The following is a 14,821-nucleotide window of genomic DNA, read 5'->3' as shown; positions in this document are numbered from 1 at the left end:
GCTGCTCCCCAGGCCCGCCCACGATTGAACAGCGAGCACTGCGGCCGTGTGTTTGTTCGAAGCCGTTGTGTTCCCATCCCGTTTCCGAAGAACATCCGCCGCGGGTGCAAGCATTCACCGATAGCCGTGATGTTTGCACCCATGACAGATGCACTTCTCACGTAGACGATGATAGAGCAGCTGGGGTCGCCGTGTTCACGCGGTCCGCGGGAACATGGTGACCCCCAATACAGATATGTATTGCTCAGGGGATGCAATGGGTTGCATGAGGTGTGAGGGAGATGCACTCACCGCGATCCAGGCTTGTCCCATTGATCGTATCGCTCCTCAGCGTGCCTCCCTTTCTCTGCTTCCAGCAGCGTACGCCGGTGCGTCGTCGAGGTCATCCACCCGCCTCATGCTCCTCCTGGCTCGTACACTGGCCCCGCCGTTTCATCCTTGACCGCGAAGCCGTTGAACGTCGTGTTGTGGAATCCATCTTCTCAAACTTGCGGCGGAGAGGTGCTCCATGAGGTGGCGCGCGGGGTCATGTTACTGGGGCCTGCGAAGGTGTGGTTCGGGGACTGCACGCGCGGGATGTGCTCTTGGTTGTCGCAGCTCTTGTAGCCGGCGTGTTGCATAGCGTCGTACCCCGTGGCCACGGCAGGTGGGTAATCGACAGCATGGCTCCCGTAGTTGGTCGCGTGCTGGGCCAGCTGGCTCCGGAAGTCGGCGGAAGGCGCGGTTGCTTGTTGCTGCTGGTTGTAGTTGTGGTCGTAGACCATGGCGGCGGCGGTAGCGGTGCGTGCGCAGTCGTAGTACCGTAGCATAGTACATCGTGAGGTCGGGGTATGTGCCAGTCGCAGCAGCGGTGGTCTTCCAGGGTACATCCGGGAGGCGGGGCGGAAATGAGCCTTACCATTCAGCAGGTTCCAGTCGTAAACGCTGTCTTCGATGTCGCCGTTGTTCTTGAGCACCTTGGCGAACAGCTCTCTTAGGAAGCCGTAGTCCGGAGTTTCCTCGAAACCGAGCTTTCGGACATAGTTGAGATGATAGAAAACCCCTCTGTCACGCACACGGACATCAATCTCCGAATGAAGGCAGAATCGTCAATCGGGCGTCGACGTACGGGGGAACTCTCGCGTGCTGAAACGAGCAAACGGCGAATTCGCAGATTATGCTTGTCTGAGTCTCGGAGGGCCTCATCGATGTCACGTCGGACCGGGTCGTGGTCCATGCGATAAGGTAACATGTCTAGACGCGTGTGATGACGACGAGACCTGAACGATCCGAAAGCATCAGGAGGTGATGGTTGGCGAATGACCGACGTGGTACCGGCACGACGAGAGAGCGATGCCTCAGCAGTAGACGTTGTTCTTCCCCAAGGATGAAAAGGGTCGTATACGCTGAATGGCTGCGTATCGGCGGGGAACTGGTCATAGTAATCTGGCTACAAATGAGTCCCATGTTCGCCAACACACTAAAGAATCGTACCTGTGCGTGGAGGAGGGGCTGCCCATGCGGCCGGAGTCGCATTGCTTCGTGACAAGCGGCTTTCAGAATCCCACAGCCTCGGGGCTGCATCCGGCTCATGATATCCACCAAACGGTGGCGAAGGTAACCCCCGTCCCAAGACGGAGGGGGAGGAAGTGCCTTCGACCGAACGTTGGGGATGAAGAGGACCACCGACTGAGTCCGAGGATGTGAAGACTGAGCGTGGGTGGCTGGGGGTGTAAGGATAGTCATGCGCCGAGGGACAGGCTTCCGGACCACCTTCACGGAATCAGGTCACCATATGCGCACGGAGCGAAGGAGACTCGGAACGCACCTGAAGGCGAGAGGGGGGCGTGTCCGCTCCAGGAAGACCATATGGGCGGTTCCCGGGCGGGAGAGTGGCGCAAGGCCGAGATCTCGCGGTCAAAGGCATCGTGACGCTCCATGGAGAGGCGGAACTGGTCATCTCGGCTCGACGTGCTCTGGGTGGGCTGCAAAGGAGCAGAGGGCAGATGAGCGGCAAACGAGGCCGGGATGCTGAGCGCTTCGCCTGTAAGTGGGGCGGGGTCGGGGACCAGGGGATTGAGCTCGTGAAGGGATGGGTCAGCGGGATGAATCTCAGGCGATGGGGAGGAGAATGAGGAGTGTGCGGAGTGGTAGGTGGTGTGGCTGCCACTGGACGAGGAGGATGAGAGGGTGCTGTCTGGGACAGTGAGGTCGTTGACGAGCTCGGTGGCGTACGAATCGGCGTTGTTGCGAGCTCGCTTGCTGTGTTCCCTTGAGGGAGAGGAGGACTGGGAGGACGAGGGCTGGCTGCCGCTTGGCTGGGGGGCATTGGGGTCGAGATCGGGGCCCATGTCTGCGAATGAACGCTTGTGGCGGGAGGAGGGCGCTGGGGTATGGACAATATTGGCCATGGCAGCGATGGCCGTGGGGAGGGCGCCAGCAAGGCTTTGCGCTGGACGCAGGAGGGTGGTGGAGGGAGGGAGGAGGGGAGCGGCACAGGAGGGGAAGGCGCAGGGACAGGTAGAGTATAGGGCAGAATTGTTTTCGGCCAATTCTGCCGGGCAGAAGTGGCACAACGGCAGTTGCCGGAATCGGCGAATCGCGGCAGAATGCAGACGCCCATCTGGTGTGAGGGACGCGTCGCCGCTGCTCAACGCTCCCTCTACCTCGTATCCTCGACGACACCGCATGCCGGAGACCCCCTTTCGATTAACACCAATCAACTAGTACTCATCCCTGCATTCATACTGCTCGATTTCCGGACACTAGATCTGCGATGTCCCATTCTGCATCGTCCCCAGCATCCTCGATCACCTTCAAGTCGTCCTGCAAAACCTCCGGGGCAACGCCCTTGTTCACGCGATCGAGCTCCTCGAAGCTATAGGAGCGGCCTTCAAGGACACCCGAGCCAGCATCGCTCGGAGGCTTGTCCCGGTCTGCGTTCGGGTCGTTGGCCTCGCGTTGAAGCTCACCTTCGAATTCCTTGAATGCGCGATCTAGCTCGTCCACCATGATGTCCTCTGGGGCTTCAAACGGGTCGGTGATTCCGCCTTCCGTCGCCAATGGCGGTTTCCATGTGAACGTCCTCTCGAGGTCCTGTGCGAGCACGACATTCGACCCACCCTCCTCTCGTGTCCGCATGTGGGCGTGCTTGCGATGCACTGGCCGGCCAATGGACACCATGTGCGAGTGTAGGTGTGAGTGCAGGTTCGTCCGGATCTTCCCAAGCTTCTCGAATGTGTCGAGGTTGAGGCGGCAACGCCGGGGAGACTGAGTGCAACCGAGACCTGAGAAGACTCGTTCAATCTCAGCAGCGTGCAGGACAATGTGATGGATGGCGAGTGCGAAGGCCTTGAGAGGATGCTGCTGCCCGTCAATGCGTGAGTTGTTCCACCACTTCAGCGCGTCTGGATCCCCGCCTTCAAATGGCTGTTCCGAGCGGTGGTACTTGATGAGGTCGGCTTGGAGCCCCTTCGCCCTTTCTATCGACCAGCCCCACTTCTTAGCGATGATACGCACGCACCGCCGCTGTACGGTGCACCGCGACTACACTAGCGCCCGCGCGTCGCCGTCCACCTCGACCTCGCTCGTCCTCACGTACCGCGCGACGCCTACGGACACACCACGCCGCAGTTCACGCACGACCGAGGCCGGCACGGCACGCACCCAATCCACCTCCTCTACAGTACACCGACCTCGTCCATTTCCTCATCTTCATTCCCCTCCTCTTCTTGCACGATTAGTATGTCCTCCTGTTCTACATCTCGTACATTTCGTATTCTCGTATCCACTTCCCCTTCATTCTCGGTCTCGATTTCGTACATTTTCGGGTCTTGGACTGTACATTGATCTGTCTACATACTCGCCCCGTGCGTCGCATGTACTTAGGCTCACGTTTTTGCTTATTGATGCTTAGTTCACTCTCCCGCTCTTTCTGCGCGTGCTGTGTGCTCACCTCGTCTCGCCTTCGCCTTCACCTTCGCCTTCGACTTCGACTTCGCCCACGCCCACGCCCACGCTCTCGCCCACACTCTTGCCCACGACTTCGACTCCCTTCGCCTTCGCCAGCGCCGCGCGTGCGAGCGATCTCGTCTATTCACTCCGCGTCTATTCTCACATCGTCCTCCTCGCGCTCGCGCGATCCCCCGATCCGTCCTCCCTTCGCGTTCGCTCCTCACGCAGCGCGTCGTAGCTGTTCCCTTCCTTTCCTCCTCGACTTCCCGCGTCTCACGCTTGCACGAGCTCGCTCACTCGCCCTCATCACTGTTGACTCTTCGCGGAGTTGACTGCACATCAGCGATGGTCAAAGCTGTGACCTCCATCTGGTGGTATGTTCGACCGTTAGCCGCTTGGCTGACAGCAAGACGGCGGCACAGCGGGTGAAGGTAGAGAGCGAGTCCATGGTGCTCGGTGTCCATCTCGTGGAATCGATGATTGAACACAATCTTGGTGTGGTCCCAGAAGCCAGGATCGTCATTGTCGCCGAGGTCAAGCCGCATCATCGCTTGCGCACAGTGGGTTAGTTCAAGCATGCAGTCTGCAAGCCCGGCGTTCCGGGACTCGACGTTCCCGATGGCATCAACGAGAGGCTTGGTGGTGCGAACAAGCTGAGCAATGCGAGGCCAGAAGTTGGTGTAGTCGAGGACAATAGCACGGATTGTCGGGGGGATAGGGGACAGATTGTTGACCGCGCGCTGTGCGTCTTCACGCACGCATAGATTCATAAGTGCCTGGCTGTTTATAACTGTAAGCATCCCGTATGACAACTTATAATAGTAGATAGACCCTCACCGATAATTCAGAACACTCATGCAATGCACGATGAGCGAGTACCACCGTGTGTCACAGTGACGCTGGAGCTTCCTTGTCACTCCTTGCTTGGTGGCTTCTTCAGCGAGTTGTCCGCCCCAGTAGTGCGAAGCATTGAAGAATGTGACGATTTGCGTAGCCTTTTTGACGGCCTCTTTCATGACTGTGAACGTTGAAATCTCGCCCACAATGGTGTTCATGCCATGCAGAAAGCACGCAAAGAGCTATGTAAATACATGAGCGTGGAATATAACATGCTAGAAATGCGAAAACACACCAGAAGCCAAGTAAACTTCTTATTAAACTCACGACGGAAGGCGTGCATCGTCGTTGGGTTGTCAGTTGTGACAGCTATGAAGTTCTTCATGTTGCCAACTCCCATGTTGTTTGCGGCACCTTGGACAGTCGCCAGCAAAGTCGGAACATCCCCTCGTTTGCCTGTGAGGTTGTCGAGACTGAGGATAATGGGGTGCTTGCCAACTTCGGCCGCAACAGTGCCGTATAATGCCCTCTTGACAGCATCCTCCCAGCCGTCGAACAGCAGAGTCCAGAACGTACCCTCCTTCAACCGGACTCTATCCTCAACATCAACTCGGGCGAACTCTTTATCAAGGAGCTCGTGGGATAGCACATAGGGCGACGCTAGGTTGTATGATGGCCGTATCTCTTTGACCCAGTCCTTGAAGTACCAGCTCGACGAGACATGAAACGGGAGATTGGAATAGACAACGGCGCTGTTAAGCGATGTGAATGTGAGAAATGATGGGGGAATGCCGTAAGAAGAGAGCGCACCGGAAGAACTTCACGTTTGCACGTCCCTCCTGCTCCGGTGTCATGGAATGGTCAAAGAACCGCTCGAGTGAATTGGTCTCGGTTCGCCGCCGCTTAGACACGGGTGCTGACAGCGTGGGTGAATCCGACTCGTCATTCGCTGCGGGGTGCTGAACAGGGGCAGTGGTGTCTTCAGAGGGATCACCGGGGGCAGCAACAGTATCGGGGAGAGCAACATCGGCGGCATCAATCCCTTTGGCACGTAATGCAAGGATTGCGAGCGGGCGGACATCAGCTGGGGTGTTGGGACACTTCTTGAACTCGGCAAGGTGCTTAAGAAGGTTGTTGTCGCGATTTTGAATCTTCTTTCCGCAGTGTTTACATTCGTAATAGTTCCTGTTGGACTTGTTTGGGATAGCTTCGCGCTTCTCAAAGTTATCCTGACAGATAGAGGCGAGTTGGCGACCAGGTGCTGGCATGAGAGGCAAGGGTGTGTCGAGACTGAAGCAGTAGAAGGAAGCATCATATCATTAACGGGCCCATGGGTCGCTATCGGCGTCGCGACGCGCAGTCACGGGAAAATAGACCCATTATATTCAATAAGCGCTCTATATACTGCCAAATTCTGCCCGGTGCCCTCGGCGGCAGGATGGCAACTGCCGGTGGCAGACGGCGAAATGGCAGAACGGCAGAGTTCTGCCGCGAACACTACGTATGGGCTGCGGTGCGTGATGTGTTGACTTGCACAGGCAGCCTGCAAGCGTGTGCTTGCAACTGGGCGCGAGATAGCCGGACCTCGCTTAGATGACCGAAATTGCGTGCAGAGCATACATCTTGGCTTATAACTCTACTGCTGTGGCCGTTAGCCAAAATCCGTTCTATACATATTCTACAGCACTCATTGTAGCAGACAATGTATAAAGCACTTTGGTTGTAGGATGAATCCTCGAGTTGTTATTCGATTTTAAGCGTCTTTCCCCCGCCAAACTGGCCCAAGTGTGACACGGGGAGGTCATGTGACGTCGTCGAGTCTGTGCTGGGTCTACCTTAGTGTAGTTAGATCACAGCAACCAATATATTTTATTTCCCCCCCACGGGGTTGCTCACGAGTGTTTACATCAAGTAGCGAGAAATTAGATTGCCTTACATTTACTGGCATGGATGTGTGCAAGAGATGGGCGCGGACACGGCGACGGCATGCTCAACGTGGGCATGGCGTGCTTATCGTGGGCGAGATGTGCTTGACATGGGTCGGGCCGGACGGGCGTCTAAGCGACTGGATTTCACAGGCCTGCCAGGAATTTAGCGACGCTGCGACCGGTGACGTGCACAACTGGGCTTATGTATGGATGGGGCGCTTATGACCGGCAGGGCGCACTCTGAACTCGCAATAAAGTTTAGCGACACCGAGCGTCGCTAAATTCTTATGGAAGGCCTTCCAGTCGTAGGCACCGACTAAGGCTGTTTGAGGATCTACCCGCAGATCGATCCGGAGTCTTATCCGCGGATCACAGCCACTGGGCGGGCTTGATCTGGAGTCTCACGGATCGGATCCTCCGGAAGAGCCGGACCCGTGGGAGCCGGACCTGCGGCTCACGACTCCACCCGCAGAGCGAGTCGTGATCCGTGGGGATCCACAGATATTGCGGATCCGTGCTTTATGTGTGGTGCATAGGATTCAGAAGAAACCTGGGGAGATCGTGCGGGGCGGCAGCACCGCGATATGGCGTGCTCTGACGGTACAGGTAGAACACCGGCACGTGGGATTTACAAGGGCCGTGCGGCGTGAGCGCAACGCGCAGCACTGCTGTATAGTGTGCAAGGCTGGCGTGACGCGCTCTGATGGTGCAGTGAGGCACGGCAAGGGTGGGGACTCGGGAGCGCTAGGTGGGACCAGCCCTGGCCAGGGAGATTTGAGAATGTGCCCCGCAGAGAGAATGAATAGTAAAGCAGAACAACAGATACAGGAGGGAGATGAGCACATGATGTGGGAACAAAGGCGGTGGGTGCGGGTGAGGGAGGGTATTTGCGAACAAAGACGATGGGCGTGGGTGAGGGAGGGGATGCGGAGGTACGTGTTCAGTCAATAGTGATAATGTCAGCAGGATCGGGGGTAGCATCAGCATTACGACGGGCCCGCGCCCCCTTCTTGTCCTTCAGAAAGTCGACCACCTCTTCCTCCGGGATGAGGCCAGGAACACTCGCCCAAGACCCCAAAACAGTGTTGGCACGAACACTGTCGTTCCCGAGAGAACGCCGCAGGCGTGAGACCGTCAGGCGACCGCGAGAGAAGGCGCGCTCGGCGTCGGTAGAAGTCGCTGGATAGAGTGAATATCAGTCAGAGTGGATGGAATGATAGAGAAATAGGAACTTACCCGGGATAGAGAGGTAGTCAAGAGCCATGCGGGCAAGCGCATGGTCCTCAGACTTGCCCTTGAGGGTGCCAGCCCAGTACGCGAGCGGGTCCTTCACAGTTGTTTTGGGCGGTGCGTTGAGGTACTCCTCGAGAGCATCTACCGCGCTGCGCGAGCCTGCGCGTGTCTCAGTAATAGTTGCGAAGAGCTGTCGAAGGACAGTTAGTATGGGTGCCTCGAAGAATGTTGTTACAGGAGGACTTACCGCCGCACTGACACTATGTGAGCTCTTGCGGGCAGTGTTGCTCTTGACGCCCGACGAAGAGGCCCGAGAAGACGACACAGAGACGGAGGCGGTGGGCGCGGAGGGGGGCTGGGTGGTAGGAGCATCGATCTTGTAGTGGTTCAGCCAAACCTCCTTCGTGAGGTCACGCGCGATCTGAATCCATTCAGGAGTCCATCCGGCTTTGCGGAAGTACGTAAGCTTGATGGCGGGGTGAAGAACTGGGGAATGTTGAACATTAGAATAAGTCTCAAGGGATACGTAGCTGCAAACACTTACTCATGGCGATGCGGTAAACAGGAGTGTTGTCAGTCTTGCTGTAGTACTTGTTTAGCATCGCACGCGCCGCGCGCGCGCCCTTGCGAACGACCGGGTGAAGATCGTCCTGGTCGACGAAGTCGTCCAGGTGCTTGGTGAGGATGTCGATGAACGGAATCACTTCGTGTAGAAGTGCACGCGTGTTCGAGGAGATCTGGACGGTCGCGTACAAGAATGGCTATGGGTGTCAAGATCATCAGCAGAGAGTAGCGGGCAGAGTAGGTGGGTGGTACTTACGTCCATCAGGTGGTAGAGCTGCTCAAGAATGGACCACTCATTGTCGTTGAGGATGAAACGGCGGAGACGGACACCGCCCGCACGATTGAATTCGTACTTGTCGCATAGCGCCCCGAGTACATCCTTCATTTCAAGTCCACGCCCGATCACACCCACGATGCTGTTCCACCGGGTGCGAACCATGCGAATGAGGACACGCGCGCTGATGTTCACGCTCTTTGCGAGCTCTTCCAGCTCTGCCCGAACGGGGGGGCTGTTCCAAACCTTGCCCGACAACTTGATAAGCTACAGGGGGCACAATAGGTGAGCATTCAATGAGGCATGGCCCAAGGCGTGTAACTTACCTTCTCAAGAGCAAGAATCGCAGCCTTCTCCTCTTCAGGGGTACACGGAGTGTCGTCGTCGTCATCGAGCCCATTGTCGAGCATCTGATCGATGAGATTTTGATCAGCATCCTCGTGGGCGGGGTCGACTTCTTCCCCTTCGTTGTCTGACGAGTCGGCGTCCGAACCGTCAGAGAAGTCATCGTGTTCGTCCTGCAACACGTAGTCGTCATCCTCGGACGTGTTCTTGCCAGCGCGGCTGCGCTTCTTGAGGAAGGGTTTGATGGCAGCCTGGTAGGGCATAACGGGTGAGGTCAGAATAGAGAGAACGATACATCAAATTACAACGTAGCTACAGACCTTGCTAACTAAGTTCAAGACATGTCCAAAGCAACGAACATGGCCCTCTCCGATGCGGGCGAATGGTGCACGGTCATGGAGCTGCCGCATGAGTGCGGTGTTGACCTCAGTGTTGTCGCATGTAACAGCGATGACCTGTAGTGGGGGTTGTGTGTAAGCAAGCGATACGCGTGGGCAAAGGGAAGGAAGGTACGTGAGAGACGAGGAGTGACTCGCACGAAAGAAGGGAAGTGACGTGCTAGAGGGGATGGGATACAGAAATCGCACAGAGGGGACGCGACACACGACTCGAGAGGGGATGGGGACAGAGATCGCGTGTGCAAGAAGCGGTTGGCAAGCTCACCTTGTCAAAGATACCAAAATCGCGGAGACAGGCCTCAAGCTTGTCTGCGAGGAAAGTCGCATTGTGGGACTTGGTAAGCCTGCGAGGCGAGGTAAACAGGTGTGAGTGAGGTCTGCAGGCGTTAGCAGCGAGGTGGAGAACGCACTTGACAAAGTCCAAAATAATGTGCCTCATCTCCCCCTTCTCGTTCCAATGAACGGTGATACCAAGGTACGAGATGATGTTCGGGGACGTCCAGCCATCCATGCACACGTGGACGCCCCCTTCGATGTTCTGATAACAATGTCAGAGACGTGGTTGGAGATGAACGGGATATACGTACCTTGAAATGGTCGATAACTCGCTGTTTCACCTCCACATGGATGTCGTGGACGTCTTGAGATATCGTCTGGCGAGTCGGAAGTTCGACCTTGTTATAGAGCATCGCCAAGATCGTGCGGAACTCCTTGTCCTCCACGATGATGAAGGGGCGATGGTGGCGGGCACACCACATCGCAAGCAGGAAGCGCATGCGATGCGGGGTGCATCAGTATTTCCCGAAATGTCTCAAAATATCTCAAAATGTCTCAAAACCTCTGTGGAGAGGCTCAAGACATTGTGAGATGTTTTGAGACATCCAGAATTCCTCTCACTTCCGAACTTTTGTGAGATGTTGTGTGAGAGATTTCAGACAGCCCAGAAAAACCAGAAGTCCAAGATAAGAGCTACTTTGCTTGCACTGTCGCAGTTACTGCACACTCGGGGGCACACAATTGATAGCAGATTCAAGTCAATCATATATTAAAGTGGTACTATCGAAGCGAATGCGGATGGGGTCAGGTATTACAGTGCTGTGGTAGGTGGTCAATCGACGTAGGGCACAGTCGAACTCTTCTCATGCTGTCTGGGAGAGGGGCTCCGTCACGACGCGTAGGCTCATCGGAGGTACGCTGCTGCAGTGCGTGCGAGTAGACCAGCCTAGCACGCAAGGACGGCTCGATGCACACGCCCGACGCCAGTTCATACCTCCGCTCGCACCCCTGGCCACCACACCAGATCAATTGATTGATGTCGCTTCCTCAACAACCTGGCCGAGGATGACGTCAGCGGGTTCACGTTCGCATAGGCGCAGGTGTTGCCCCTGCCAGACACGGCGGGCGGGTATCACACGCACGAGTCGTACCCCGGCAGCCTGCTGAGCCTGGGCCAACCTGTACAGTGCACCGCTGTCGCCGCCGAATGTGTACGGCGCGTACAGCGGATCGCAGACGTCTCATCCGCAGCCGTGGCAGCCACTCCACGCCGCATAGACGAATGCCTGCAGATTTCTTCATCGTCCATAGCACGCGGGACCGCGTCTGAGGCCTCGGCGCCGCGCGGCACTGTTGAGGGCACGAACAGTGTGTCCACGAAACCGTCGACATGCGCCCTGGGTGGAATGACCTCGCGTGCACCCGACAACTGTCTGGTGTCCCTGCGGCCACCATTGCGCAGGCCCCGCACGACGGAGAGATGTGGCCCAGACTTGGTGGAGCGCATTGCGGACAAGCTTGTGGAAGTGGAAGGTGACGTGGTCAGTAGTGAAGACGAGGACACTGCATTAGTACTCAACATGAGCTGAAAAGATGGAGAGCGCACCGTCGGGGGGACTGGTAGGAGATAGATCGCAGAAATCGGGCGCGAAGAAGTAGTGGAAGAGGGACGACTCATCCGGAAGGGCAGAGAATGGGAGCGGCGTGGAGCTGGTGCAGGGGATTTCATACACCCTCTTGTCAGGGGCCTACGCTTTCAAGTAAGATGGCAACTACTACGCACCTGTCAACTAACCCTTCGTGCAGAGCGTGGCCAAGGCGAGGGCGAGGGTGGTGGTGGAAGTGGCGAATGAGAGGCTGCGCTGGCAGAGTCCGGCTGAGTAGAGGCTGATATTCCCACGCCAGGCGCTGCCAGCCCAGACGACGCGTTGCAGCATCACCCGCCTCCTCGTCCTCCTCGTCCTCCTCGTTCTCCTTGTCTTCCTCCCTGTCGCCGTCTCTAGCTTTTCATTACACTTGCTCTCTTGCTTGTCTAGTTCCACCTTGCCGTTAGCACACGCATGGCCGCCTCCCTCAACTCACTCACCTCGCCCGTGTCACCAGCTCACCGGCGTCACCCCGAGTAGGTTATCGCGATCCCCCACCACTGATCCACGAGCTCGAGCAGGAGGACAAGCACCCCGGCGTGTTGAGGAGCTCCGCCGCCAGCTCAAGATCGAGAACGGCGTGCTCCACAACAGCGCCTCCCCCCAACACGTGTTCCACCGCGACTACTACAGCTTCGCGCTCTCTGACGGCCGCCATTTTGACGGCCAGGGCCAAGCGCCGCCGCACTACGGGCACGATATTTGTGAGTGCACTTGTTCTGTCTCGGTGTTTTTCCCTCCTCCTCCTCCTCCTCCTCCTCCCCACCAGTGGGCGCTCGTGACCTCATACGGGTACAACGTGCTCCCCTGGTTCTCGCACCACCAGTTGGAGTTTGAGCTCGTCAAGCTCGAGGATGAGCAGCACCACATGGTAAGCACCCCTCCGCTCTGCGTCGCACCGAGCACGAGACCGATGACTGGCACCCCCACCACCTGCCTCACCCTTGTCAGCCGGGTCATGCCCACATTGCCACATCGCACGCACCCCCCCCCCCCCCCCCCACGTTGCCCATGTCTTCCACGTCGCACAGGCATCTCCCGCCTCTCTCATTGGCCTCGCCCATATCCGCGCCGACAGGCCACAACGCTCTCTCGAACAGCCTGCCCGTCTTCCTGCCCCCTCTCGAACTGCGCCGCTGCCTGCACGTTCAGGTGAAGTATGATTTGATGCGCACAGGCAGGAACATTGCGGTTTTTCTCAGTGTGGGCGTGGGCACGAAGGACAGGCTAGCGCGGCCTCTGAAGGAGAAGCGGAGCAAGGGACAGAGACGTGGGTGCAGCGTGCGGTGTTCGCGCGCACACTTGCGCTCGACCACCCACCATGTTCCGCTCTCAATACGCTCGCAAACCACGGATACATGTAAGCCTCAGTCCACACCCCCACCTCGTGTCCACCACAACCTGACACGCCGTCCACCAGCTCACGAGACAGCCACACGGTGCGCGCTCACCCACACCCAGGTGGTCACTGCCCTCTGCGCGGTCTACGACCTCTCCACGCCCGCCGCCCGGCTCATGACCGCGCTCACGTGCTACGGCGACTGCTCCGCGATCAGCAGCAGTGGGCGCACGGTCGACCTACACGCGTTCGCGCGGCACGGCGGCGCTCGAGCATGACGTGTCGCTCGTGCACGCCGCTGCAGCCGACAACGACGACAGGACGCCGGCGGCGCCCTTCGAGCCCGTGCGCCCGAATTCGCCCTAGGCGGATCCCTTCGCATCTAGTACACCTCACTGTTTTCACCGGTTTGTTAAGTAGGATACTCTCAATATTACTGCAGTTGGTTGTAATATACCTCATTCTCGCCCTCGAAGCACACCATAGATGACAGCCCTCTAGCTCCCGTGTACTGCCAGCGCTGATACCAGTTGTCTAAATCGTCTGAAACGTCTTAAATCTGTCTGGGATGTCTCACCACCTCTCACCTATCTGAGACCTCCCACACGAGACGAGCCAGAGATCTGAGAGATCAAGAGATCTTGGGAAGTACTGATGTGTACGTGACCCCAGCGGCAAATTCTTCGATCAGTTGAACACCAGCCGGAGTCTTCTTCTTCGAAGGGTCGCAGCTGTTGACGTGCCGGACAAGATTCCCGGTGCTCTCTTGATAGTCGGGACGATCGACCTTCTTAGACGAGTGCCTGTACAGAATATGTACGTCAATGCCTTCAAGAAAAGAGACTCAAGTGCACAACGTACTTCTTGCACATGAAACGATGACTTATCGTCCCGTTGGGGTTTCGAATGACTGTCGGAAATTCGAAGTGCAAGTACACATCCGAACGCCAGCCCTTCGAAAGTTCCTCTGTATGATATCAGCAATATGTTCATCCCAGAGCTGAGCGATCGGACTTACCTAGAATCTCCTCTGGGGTCAGGTTCGGGAACCGCCTCTCGAAACGAGTCTGGCGACCACTCTTGGGGCCCACGATCCCAGCATTCTCCGCGGCCGCACGAGTGTGTTCTTTCAGGCCGCGAATGCCATCGTCGCTGTCAGAACTGTCAGTGTCGGACGTGATGAACTCTGAGTAAGGCAAGGGACCGACTGTAAGCACACGAAGAGGAGCGATCCTCAGTCAGTGATAGAACGACTGGTATTGAGAGCATAAGTAGTACCTGTAAGCACATGAAGAGGAGCGACTACAGATACAGTAAGCATATGTGTAAGGAGCGCATAGAAGTGTAGGTACTTACTCCTCAGTCAGTGATAGAACGACTGAAGAGCAGAGCGAGCCAGAGTCCTCCTTATATCTATCTCAGGAGCTGCATACGTAAGCGAATGATGGAGGACATAGATGGCGCAGAGAACAGACCGGACAGAAGATGGATACGATGCTGTGCGGGCTGTGCGCTCAAGACAAAGAAAGTCCGTAAGTGGAACAAGGGAACAAGGAGAGAAGCGTAGAAGAACGGAATGGAAGAGATAAGGAACTACAAGGCAGTGAAGTGACATATGGAACTATGGGAAGTATCTCACAGAGTCCATGTGGATGCGTAAACTGTCCTAATGTACGTATGTTCGATATCCAATGTTCAACAGGACGGTGCAGCGCTCGAGTCCTTGTCCTTGTCCTCTGTGACCGACTTGGAGGACACAGAGATAGTCGAGCCCGTGCGCCGTACCTTCGCGCGCCGCTTGTCGCGCGCGCTGGGTGTGGTGGCGCTGCAGTAGATCGAAGAACGTGTGTTAGGACAGCACAATGAAATATAAGTGGACGAACCTGGCAGACTCCTGTGTGACGGTCTCGGAGCGGGGACGTTTGGCAGCTGCTACCGCAGCCGCGAGGGGGTTCTTGGGAGGGTTGGTGGGCATACTAATGTCGAGGGGAGGTGAATCGTCAGACGGTGGGTGGTTGAGTGGAATCTCTGACCTCACCGGAGCGAGT

The 14,821-nt window shown here is 57.0% G+C and overlaps 3 protein-coding genes across 3 annotated transcripts; all 3 read right to left on the bottom strand.

Moving 5' to 3' along the window:
• Positions 1-482: 482 nt before the first annotated feature.
• On the bottom strand, positions 483-2,390 carry BXZ73DRAFT_105962 (uncharacterized protein; the record flags this gene model as incomplete). The annotated part of the gene is made up of 2 exons (XM_048016455.1): positions 483-1,044; positions 1,783-2,390. 2 exons carry the CDS (start codon positions 2,388-2,390, stop codon positions 483-485), a joined length of 1,170 nt encoding a protein of 389 aa, XP_047873177.1.
• Positions 2,391-2,721: 331 nt separating this feature from the next.
• On the bottom strand, positions 2,722-4,703 carry BXZ73DRAFT_53957 (uncharacterized protein; the record flags this gene model as incomplete). Its single annotated transcript, XM_048021091.1, has 2 exons — positions 2,722-3,480; positions 4,272-4,703. 2 exons carry the CDS (start codon positions 4,701-4,703, stop codon positions 2,722-2,724), a joined length of 1,191 nt encoding a protein of 396 aa, XP_047873176.1.
• Positions 4,704-13,404: 8,701 nt separating this feature from the next.
• On the bottom strand, positions 13,405-14,748 carry BXZ73DRAFT_105958 (uncharacterized protein; the record flags this gene model as incomplete). The annotated part of the gene is made up of 5 exons (XM_048016454.1): positions 13,405-13,576; positions 13,635-13,740; positions 13,792-13,925; positions 14,521-14,598; positions 14,657-14,748. 5 exons carry the CDS (start codon positions 14,746-14,748, stop codon positions 13,405-13,407), a joined length of 582 nt encoding a protein of 193 aa, XP_047873175.1.
• Positions 14,749-14,821: the final 73 nt, after the last annotated feature.

The sequence above is a fragment of the Epithele typhae genome, assembly GCF_022376455.1.
Source record: "Epithele typhae strain CBS 203.58 chromosome Unknown BXZ73scaffold_74, whole genome shotgun sequence".
Taxonomy (NCBI): domain Eukaryota; kingdom Fungi; phylum Basidiomycota; class Agaricomycetes; order Polyporales; family Epitheliaceae; genus Epithele; species Epithele typhae.
This window is presented reverse-complemented; position numbering and strand designations above follow the sequence as displayed.